Source organism: Haliotis asinina, chromosome 12 (assembly GCF_037392515.1).
Source record: "Haliotis asinina isolate JCU_RB_2024 chromosome 12, JCU_Hal_asi_v2, whole genome shotgun sequence".
NCBI classification, from domain to species: domain Eukaryota; kingdom Metazoa; phylum Mollusca; class Gastropoda; order Lepetellida; family Haliotidae; genus Haliotis; species Haliotis asinina.
In genome coordinates, this window is record NC_090291.1 from 1797090 (window position 1) to 1808892 (window position 11803).

Genomic DNA, 11803 nt, shown 5'->3' on the forward strand with positions numbered 1-11803 from the left:
GTGGTTGAGGGCAATAGGGGCCTGCAATCGTGTTCCTGTTGCTCAATACACCACTTTGGCCCTGACTTCGCCTAGACGGGTGGTCGAATAGGCCCGGTTCGACCAATCGGCTGGTCACGCCAAGCCCTGTGCTACATTTGTTTACTGTTGTGAGAAAATTACGAAATTATAACATGTCTAAAGACTTGGCGAATGTTTTGATCTTAATGTTGTTTGTTTTTGCCTAGAGTCGTATGCCAGAAGGCGGTGGCTCATGGGCCAATCTGGTGGAACTATTAATCTTTTAATTTTTCTGCTGGAGTATATCATCCGGGTATCCTTGGTGCTGCAAGCTGGAGATCCGCTTGTTTTTAGCATTGTCCTTGTGATACTCCGTGGTGGGTGGGGAGCTCGGATGATGAAATCTCAACCCTAAATATGGCTTATGAAATCCCCACAAAAAAAACCAAACGTCCTCTTGAAAATGATGTTGATGATACTGACCTTCGACCGTCCAGATCAATTGAGTTTTGGCCACGCTTTATTGTGATCGAATCTGCTGATAAAACGCCTCTAAAATTGAACCCGTTCGCAGTTGCCAAAGGTATTCAAGGTATTGCCAGGGAAGTTAAGAACATTAAACGGCTACGTTCAGGTGCACTGCAGGTTGAGTGTGGGAAACGGCAGCAGTCAGTCAATTTGATGAGCATAGAATCGTTTGTTGGAATTCCGGTTACTGTATCTGCTCATAAGACGTTAAACACGAGCAAAGGAATCATCAGAGACCGTGATCGGTTGTTTTCTGACATGACAGAACTTGACATCATGACTGAAATGAAAGATCAAGGTGTGCTCGATGTCAAACGCTTTTCAGTCCGCAAAAACAATGAAAGTGTTCCAACCAATACTTATCTGTTCTCCTTTTCATCTCCGACAGCTCCAAAATCACTGAAGGCTGGTTACTGCAACATCAAGGTTGACGTGTACATTCCGAACCCGCTCAGATGTTTTAAATGTCAGAAGTACGGCCATGGTGTAAATACTTGTACATTGTCCGTTGTGTGTGCCCACTGTGGTGAGAAGACACACACAACGGAAGATTGTACCAGTGATTTTAAAAAATGCACCAACTGCTCAGGCGACCATTCCTCATTTTCTAAACAATGTCCTGTTTGGAAAGAACAAATGGAAATAAATAGAATCAAATTCACTTAAAATATCTCTTTTTCCGAGGCCAAAAATATAGTAAAAAGATCTGATCTTCCAGAAAGCTATGCTGCAGTAGCAAAAACAACATTGGAGTCATGCTCTAAAATAACAAAATCATCCACAGGCTGCCAAACTACCTTGACTTGGGTAAATTGCGATTCTCCACAGCTTTTGTACCCTGCTATATCATCACAGACTGAGGAACCACTCCCTAGTAGCTCAAAGTCGTCTTCTGATCACAAATCATCATCATCTCAGTCACATTCAAGGTCTCAATCAACATCTGATAGTCAGCAAACGGTGAAAAGTAAACCAAAGCCAAAGCCTGATGCTTTAAAACAACACAGTAGCTGAGCTCCTAAGGGGTCACAAAATAAAATTCAATTGTACAATAAATATGGGTCTCTTGAAGATATGGACGTTTCTGAAAACGTCCATTCTAGGGCACATAGCTTGTCGCCCTCCAAAAGAGTGCGGGGTAGATCCCCAATAAATCCCCCCAAAAGATAGTTTATTCCAATAATATTGTACAGTGGAACTGCAGAGGATTGAGGACTAATTTACATGAATTACAGCTATTAGTCCAAGATTTTATACCTTCAACGATATGTCTCCAAGAGACATATTTAAAACAAACAGATACATTTAATTTTCGTCAGTTTAATGCATATCATTGTTTTGCACCTCCGGGTGATCGGGCCACTGGCGGATCATCCATTCTAGTCAAACAAAACGTTATTCAAAGCCCTGTTTCACTTAATACTAATATGCAGACTGTTGCAGTGAGAATTACGTTACATGTAGCGTTTACGCTATGCTCTCTTTATATTTCTCCGTCTTCGACGTTTGCCAGAACTGATATTCAAGCTCTATATGATCAGCTCCCGAAGCCCTGTATTATAATGGGAGATTTAAATGGGCACAACCCACTCTGGGGTAGTGTAACTACAAACACTAAAGGGAAATTCTTGGAGGACTTTTGTTCTGACAATGATTTATGTATTTATAATGATGGTTCCAACACATATTTACACCCTGGTACAGGGACCTATTCTGCTCTTGACTTGTCATTGACAAATTCAGAACTACTTAATGAATTCGAATGGTCAGTCCACGATGACCTCTGTGGAAGTGACCATTTTCCTACTATGTTAAAAGCTGTAACTCCATCCGATGTTTCTCCATCATCAAGACGAAATTTTAAAAAGGCTAACTGGGCTTTATATGAAACACTGTGTGCTGAAAAACCTAAACCTGAAAGTTTTATTGACGTTCCCGATGCTATTAAATCTTTTTCTGATGAATTGAATTCCATAGCTGATGAGTGTATACCAAAGTCCTCTGTAGTTCCACACATAAGAAAACCATGGTTCAACGATGAGTGCAAACAAGCTAGGAAGGCAAGGAAGAAAGCTGAACATTATTTCCGTCGGCATCCTATGGTGCATAATTTAAATAAATTTAAAATTGTAAATGCTAAAGCACGGCGTACTTTTAAACAAAACAAACGCCAATCTTGGCAAAATTATGTGTCCAAAATAAATTCTCGGACACCTATGTCCAAGGTATGGAACATGGTCCAGAAAATCATAGGTAAAGGTACTAAATCTACGGTCCATCATCTTAAACATGGAGATCAATTGCTTACTGATAAATCAGATATTGCTGATAAACTAGGTGAAACCCTTGCTAAACACTCTTCCTCTTCAAATTATGTACCAAAATTCCAGCAATATCAAAAACAAGAAGAAAAGAAAACTATTAATTTCAATTCTGATAATGGTGAAGATTATAATGAAACGTTTTCTATTTATGAACTCCATACTGCTCTTGATCAAGCTCATGACACTGCTACAGGAGCTGATAACATACATTATCAACTCCTGAAGCACTTACCGGAATCCTGCCTAGAAACTCTTCTCAATATTTTTGACGATATTTGGACATCGGGTAACTTTCCTCCGTCATGGCGTGACGCCATAGTAGTACCAATACCTAAACCTGGACGTGATCATACGGATCCGTCCAATTATCGACCTATTTCACTAACTAGCTGTGTTTGCAAGACCATGGAACGCATGATAAATAATCGACTTGTTTGGTACTTGGAAACAAATAATCTTATCACAGATATACAGTGTGGTTTCCGTAAAAACAGAAGTACTGTCGATTACTTAGTGCGACTGGAATCATTTGTTAAAAACGCACTAATTAATAAACAACATGCTGTGTCTATCTTTTTTGATCTTGAAAAAGCATATGACACAACCTGGAAACATGGTATTTTGAGGGATTTACATGACTTTGGTTTGCGAGGTCGTTTGCCTCAATTTATTGCCAACTTTTTAAATGACAGACAATTCCAGGTCCGTGTGGGTTCTACCCTGTCTGATCATTACAATCAGGATCAGGGTGTTCCACAAGGCAGTATTTTATCTGTTACTCTTTTTAGCATCAATATCAACAGTCTATCAAAAGTTTTAAACGATTCAATAGATGGATCGCTTTTCGTGGATGATTTTAATATTTCTTGCCGAGGTAAAAATATGCATACTATTGAACGGCAACTGCAGTTGTGTTTAAACAAAATAAATAAATGGTGTCTTGAAAACGGCTTCAAATTTTCGAAGTCCAAAACTAATTGTATACATTTTTGCAGAACATATAAGCCACATAAGGACCCTGAACTATCTCTAGATGGCACTCCCATCAAAGTTGTAAAGGAGGCCAAGTTCTTGGGATTAATTTTTGACTCACATTTAACGTTTCTACCACATATCAAATCCCTCAAAACTAAATGCCTGAAGGCACTTGACTTGTTGAAAGTCGTTTCAAATTCTAAATGGGGAGGGGACCCTCCTGCAACTTTATCGATCACTGATCCGGTCAAAACTTGATTATGGCTCCATTGTATATGGTGGAGCCTGTAAAAGCAACCTGAAACTTTTAGATTCTGTTCACCATCAAGGTCTAAGACTTTGTCTTGGCTCCTTTCGGACTTCACCTGTTGACAGCCTGTACGTTGAGGCCGATGAGCCATCTCTTGAGCAGCGACGTATCAAATTAGCTTTACAGTATGTAACAAAATTATATTCCAGTGAGTCAAACCCTGCATATAACTGTGTTTTCAGTCCTCTGTGTGAGGACTTATACAATATGAAATCTTCGCTTGTACCGCCTCTTGGTTTAAGAATTAAACCATTTCTTGCTGCTGCCGGCATTGAGCTGGAAAATATAGCTCCTTCCCGTCTTCTTTCTTCTCCTCCTTGGCAGTTGGTTAGGCCCCAAGTGGACCTAACACTGACCACATTTAAAAAATCAGAAACTAGTGAATTACAGTATAAACAAGAATATAATGAATTGAAACATAAATATAGCAGTTATAAATCCTTATTTACAGATGGGTCCAAGGACGGTGGCGCAGTAGCTTGTGCCACTGTCATTGGATCCAGAACAATATCTTCTAGATTACCAGACAACAGTTCTATTTTTACCGCTGAGGCTAACGCCATATTAACAGCTCTTAAATATATTCAAAGACGCCATAAACATAAACAATATATAATCTATTCCGACTCTCTTTCTTGCCTTCAGGCTATTAAAAATCTTTCTTGTAAACATCCACTTTTAATTGAAATTATTGAATTATATAATGATCTTGCTACTGGCCAGTACGACATCGTCTTCTGTTGGTTACCCAGCCACGTTGGCATTTCCGGTAACGCAATGGCCGATCTTGCTGCTAAGGCAGCACTCAACAAATCTGTGACACCACTTCTTATTCCATACTCAGATTATAAAGCTACAATAAGATCTTATATCCGTGATCTGATGCAGAAGAAGTGGGACACCCAAGTAGGTATAAATAAATTACATGAAATAAAACCTTATATCGGTTATACTTACCTGGGTTGTCAGTCCAGATTTGAGGAGGTCATTATGCGACGATGTCGCATTGGCCATACGAGGTATACTCACGAGTATCTATTAAAAGGTGAAGATCCTCCGTTTTGTATCCCTTGTGATGAAAGAATCACAGTCAAGCATGTCCTGCTTGACTGTGTTGAATATTCCATCACAAGGGATAAATATTTTAATTCACGAACTTTGAAGGATCTTTTTAATTCTGTTAGTTCTCATTTAATTATTGCATTTTTAAAAGAATTAGATTTGCTAAATGAATTGTAAATAGATAAATATTTTATGCTTGGAAGTTTGAATTAGTAACTTAGAGTGTTAGTGGCTGTATCCTCGAGGGGGGTTAAAGCACTGTAAAATTATTGTCCTCCTGAGAGGGTACGTAAGTCCCAAAACATTTGAAGTCAAATTTGATCTTCCATTTTGTCTTAGCCGTAGAATATGTGTCATTTTAATTTGTGGCTAATCTTGCTTTACAATCACCATCACCTGAGGGGATGATGTAAATCCAGCTAGGGACCATGCAGGTAGCAGAAGTACTGTAAGTCCCCATGGCCCCTAATATGGTGATCTACCTTCAGTTGTTGGTGATCTATATAGCCTGTTTTTATATTGTATTGTCTGAATAGGAATATAAGTCTTAACATTTCACGCTGGTTTTATTTCTTATTGTGATATTCTAGTTGTTTTACTGTCCGTCGTCGACAGGTTTTTATCATATTCATATTTATCAAGATTCCTTTTTTAAGAATGCTCTCGTCACGATATGGCTGCAATACTGCCGATGTGACGTTAAATGTTAACTCACTCACTCACTGTCGTGTCTGTGTCTATGTAAAAACAATACCCTTCTTTCAAAGGATTAACCGCCAATACATTGATTGCTAATTATTGGCTAACTAAATAACTTTTTTAAGAGAATGACGCACATTATGCAATTAGTTGCCAGGTGTGCTACCTTGGGTAACCAATGAAACTATACAGCAATGTGAAAAACCTGACATTGCTCATATAACTTTGATTTTAATATTTGCATTTTTTGCTTTTATTAAGTTGTCGTAGCTTTCAACAGAATCATTGTTTTCGTTGTTAAGTGTAATGATGCAGACGAAACACACTAGGGCGTGCGTGCGAATTATGATTCATATAGGCAAACTATGAAATGTCTACATCCGATGTCTACATTGGTACATGATATTATACATTCGCAGATCGCTTCTTTTGATTATAAAGTAATTAGGATTATGGGACCAAGTATAAAGACGTATATTGACAAGTGTCTACATACTGGTGAGTGAACGTTACAAACCAAGTAAATTTAGTCAGTGAAGAAATTTATCGCGCAGTATTTTCACTTCGACCCCGACCTCGCCTAGGTTATGTTACAGGTTGTGTCATGCAAATTCCTTTCGGTAATGATTCAAATACATATTTATGTAGTTTTGATTTTCTAACTTGATGAGAACAAACCATACATAATCTCATTAATTCAAATGGATTTGACTTCAAATAGGACAAATTGTTTTGGATAACAACTTCTTTATTGCGTGATTGCGACGTTTCGATACAGATTTTTGTACCGTTGTCAAGTACAGTGCTTGACAAAACAATTGTTGCTATCCAAAACAATTTGTCCTGTTTGTACACCTCAGCTTCTTAAATGCCATTCAAACAAGTTATGGATTTGACTTCATTTTTTCAAAAATGGCGGCGCCCTGTCTTAGGATGAATGCTATTTAAGTTTGTTTTCACCGACTTACAAAGGCAAAGTTACTTTCTACTGATAGTAAAATATGTATTTTTTATGGACAATAGGATTTTGCATGACATTGCTTATAACATAACAATTTCACTCTTGGAAGTGAGGTACAGGTCAATATAATATTGAACTAAAAGGGCTTTATGATTCAACTTCTTTGTTATACAAGGTCACAACGTTTTGAGACAGATTCTAGTCTCTTCTTCAGGTCAAGTGAGGGTAAAACTGAAGGATTGTAGTATATATACACATAACAGAAACTCCCAAGTCAACTAAACCAGAACCTTCCCCCATCAGAATTAACATACCATACCATGGCCAGATAAGTCATCGCATCAGCCGTCTCATCAAGAAAACAACAGGAATAGACGTCACCTTCCTTAGCGACACCAACCTGAAAACGCTCTATCAGCTAATGGACGTGGGCCAACAACACCTAAATGCAACAACCCAGCAGGATGCATCTACCAGATCCAATGCAGTTGTAAAGAGACATATATTGGTGAAACTGGTCGACCACTGGCTATCAGGTTAAAAGAAGACAAAACATCAGTTCAAAATTTGGATCAGAAGTCTGCTGTATGTGAACACATCATGCACAACCCCAATCACACGATTGTTTGGGACAACACCAGGACATTAGTTAGGAACGCCAATGACTTAAAAAAAACGGAAGCTCCTAGAAGCCATTGCAATCAAGCGGAACAATCCCTCAATCAACAGAGACGGAGGTGTTTACTTACCCAATGCATGGAACCAGCTTATCCTCAGTGACTAATCTTTATCCAAACATGTTTACCTGTAACTCGTCGTTAACCTAATCAACACAAGCCTGCACACCAATCAGTTGAAGCCTGTACATCAGTTGAAGCCTGTACATCAATTAATAGAAACCTGTATATCTTGTCACCCATTGTTATCAGTCTACTGTTATGTGTATATATACAACCCTTTAGGTTTACCCTCACTTCACCTGAAGAAGAGACTAGAATCTGTCTCGAAACGTTGTGACCTTGTATAATAAAGAAGTTGAACCATAAAGCCATAGTTTGATTCCTCCAACTTCTAAATGCCTTTGAAACAACTAATATAATATTGCTTGCAATATAAATGTCACTTCGACCCCCACCTTGCTTTATTGGAAGAAGTCCTTGTGTTAAAAGTTGTGTCATGTAAAATCCTTTTGGTCATGATTCAAATGCATATTTAGCTACCAGTAAAAAGTAGTTTTGATTTTCAAACTTGATGAGAACAAATCATAATGTCAATAATTCTAACGGACTTTAGCCCGTGACTTCACGTTTCAAAAATGGCGGCGCCCTGTGTGAGGATGAATGTTATTTAAGTTTGTTTTCACCAACTTACAAAATCAAACTTACTTTTCACTGGTTGTAAAGTATGTATTTTATTGATGGACATTAGGATTAAACATGACACTGCGTATAACATAACAATTGCACTCTTGGAAGCAGTCAATATAAGGTGTCAATATAATATTACTTACGATAATATTGTCACTTCGACCAAAACCTCGTTTCCGAGGAAGAAAGCGTTATATTCATGCAAAATCCATTTGGCCAGCAATGTGTAGTAAGCAGTCTTGATTTTATAAATTCGATGAAAATTACACTCCATTTTCTATCCTGGAAGCGTGGCAGGGGGCGAACCATCCGATTTAGTATATACCACAGGCTTCCACAACGCTCACTTCGCACACACTAACAACCAATTTAAGCACAAACTACGAGGTTCGGTGGAAATCTGTGCATAGTGACACCATCACCCGACCCCAAGGAACAATTGACGGCAACACAACAAATGGACATGTCTTTGGTGACGTGGAGAAATCAGCAAAATGACGAGATTCCTACACGTTTTCTGTACATTTAACTGAAAATCGTTCTTTCTATGACGTCACTGTAGGGCTCTGGCGACAGAGTTACTTAACCTGTCTGCGGTTTCGTTTGCGGGCGACAGAGAAGCAGACGGTTTTTTAGCAACTTTTAAACGCTTGGTATTAATTAACCACAAGTTTTTTTTATGAAGAAAATGGTGTTTCGTTTATGACTAACCAGAAGTCTTTTATATGCAGTGATAAAAAGAGTACCAAAAGAATGAGTTTAGTTGTTTTTTAACACTTCCAAAGACTTGCTCTGTCTACAAGCATACTGCTACGAATACAAGCAGGAGTTTCGCAATACAATAACAGACTTACTCTGTGTAAACGTCCATCTTGTCCCCCTTGAAATACTCCTTCATGTTGCCATACAACAGGCTCCCTCTCGGTCGGCTGGGTATCTGTATGGAGATAGGGGTACATACAATAAAATACAGTTCTTCCTAACAAGTAAAATATACTGCTGGACTAATAAATTATTGTCTCCTTTGTTGTGCATACAATAATGCCCTTCTTACCACACCAATAAGTCAGCGCAAAATAACGCATTACAGATGTATATACTGTGTGTTGTGCTTTGTGAAAATCGACTGGATACAAGTGGCTGTTACAGGGATAAGTGCAGCTTCCCGAATCAGGGGAGGTAACTGACGACACCTGAAAATGGAAACTGGGCTTTTACGGTCAGTTAACTCCCATGAATAACTGGTACTTAATTTTGTTTCTTACTGTAAAAGTGCGTGCTGTATATCACATCACACATGAAAGTGATTTGCCACAACCACTGATCCTAATCGGATGCGCGGTGTTATCTTCAAATCGACTCACCCACTGAAACAGAAACCGCATTAAGCAAATTTAACCTCACCTTGTTCAGCGGGGAAAACCACTGTTTTTTCGTATATTTCCCAATGGCCCAGATAAGAGCTACCCCACTGACGCAGGCAACAGCAGCCTTGCAACGCCACCAGTCCCACAGGACGTTCAAACCAACAACAGACATCGTGAAATGATAGGATCTGAAGCATTAGATTAGTATAACCGTCAGGATAGTTAATGCCTTCAAAGATGTTTACCATGGCAGTGAAAATAATGTCTATAGCTACACAGGATGTTGATTATAAAAGTAAATATATAGTCTATGAATACAACAGGTGTTGATTATGAAAGTAGATGTACTGTCTGTAACTACAGCAGATGCTGATTATACTAGTAAATACATTATCTGTAAATACAACAGATGATGGCTGTACTTGTAAATGTATTGTCTGTCATTACAACAGACTATCATTGTATTGTCCGTAAATACAACAGATCTTGATTATACCAATTTAATGTGTTGTCTATAACTGCAACAGATGTTGATTATACCAATAAATGTATTGTGCATAACTACAACAGATCTTGATTATACCCATATATGTATTCTCTATAGCTACAAGAGATCTTGATTCTACCAATTTAATGTATTGTCTATAGCTACAACAGATGATGATTCTACCTGTAAATGTATTGTCTATAACTACAACAGATGATGATTCTACCTGTAAATGTATTGTCTATAACTACAACAGATGATGATTCTACCTGTAAATGTATTGTCCATAACTACAACAGATGATGATTCTACCTGTAAATGTATTGTCTATAACTACAACAGATGATGATTCTACCTGTAAATGTATTGTCTATAACTACAACAGATGATGATTCTACCTGTATATGTATTGTCTATAATTACAACAGATGATGATTCTACCTGTAAATGTATTGTCTATAACTACAACAGATGATGATTCTACCTGTAAATGTATTGTCTATAACTACAACAGATGATGATTCTACCTGTAAATGTATTGTCTATAATTACATCAGATGATGACAGGGACAGTAGAATATATACGTCCCCTTATAAGTCATCATATATTTGATTTCCAATTTCCAATGTCTGGCTATAACGGAATTATGTTCATGCTACAGTATTTTCATGCTACAGTACAACCATTACTGAATGATAACACGAATGTATGCCTCCGTATGCTATCAGGAAGTCGCCAAATGTTGTAGCAATACTAAAATGCCTCTGGTTAATTTTTCCCTGCTTTCCCTGGTTTTCATCATCTAAAAGTAAATAAATTGTTGAAAGGTGAATTTATACGTCGCATATGTACCACCTATTGTCATTACATATGTACCACCTATTGTCATTACATATGTACCACCTATTGTCATTACATATGTACCACCTATTGTCATTACATATGTACCACCTACTGTCATTACATATGTACCACCTACTGTCATTACATATGTACCACCTATTGTCATTACATATGTACCACCTACTGTCAATACATATGTACCACCTATTGTCATTACATATGTACCACCTATTGTCATTACATATGTACCACCTATTGTCATTACATATGTACCACCTATTGTCATTACATATGTACCACCTATTGTCATTACATATTCACAATTTCTATCATCGATCAACTGATCATTCGCTTCAAATCCTCAGTTCGAGTACTGTCAGTTATGTTTTCAAAATGCATGTTCCACGAGAAACAAGCATTTAAACCAGCACATATGCTTCATAAGTCTGCGACCTGATATAGCAAGCATGGCACTTTCGTCGACCGACCGTCCTATGCGTGTTCCGTTTGTTCTGCATCTCATCATACAAACAATAAAGGAAAGATCATTTGTGTTTGAGTGAAATGCTTAGATTATATTATTCCGAACCAGAGAGTATGACAACTAGCCTACGATGACCTGTGGGCCATGTCAAGTGCACAACGACATAACAACCATCGATCTACACAGACTCGATACTCACCTCCAACATACAACTCTCCAGCATTAACGCTGTCTTCCTAGTCTTGGTGCTACTGAAGGTGCTGTCAAATCACTGTGGCTTTTAACGTTTCGATAAATAGTAGGAAGAATCGACGTTATTCTTAGAACCGAAACGGTACGTGGAAACTGATTGGTTTTCCATGAAATGCACTCCGCTAAATATATAACTTCTACTT

The 11803-nt window shown here is 38.0% G+C and overlaps 1 protein-coding gene across 1 annotated transcript in view; it reads right to left on the reverse strand.

The window, feature by feature from the left end:
- LOC137258131 (uncharacterized) overlaps positions 1-11741 on the reverse strand; it is a 33138-nt gene extending 21397 nt beyond the window's left edge. The window contains exons 1-3 of the mRNA XM_067795695.1: positions 11608-11741; positions 9631-9781; positions 9081-9163 (exon numbers count right to left, since the gene is read on the reverse strand). Coding sequence (XP_067651796.1) covers positions 9081-9163; positions 9631-9765 — 218 coding nt within the window. The 5' untranslated portion in view covers positions 9766-9781; positions 11608-11741. The remainder of the gene's footprint in view (positions 1-9080; positions 9164-9630; positions 9782-11607) is intronic.
- Between the last annotated feature and the right edge of the window lie 62 nt (positions 11742-11803).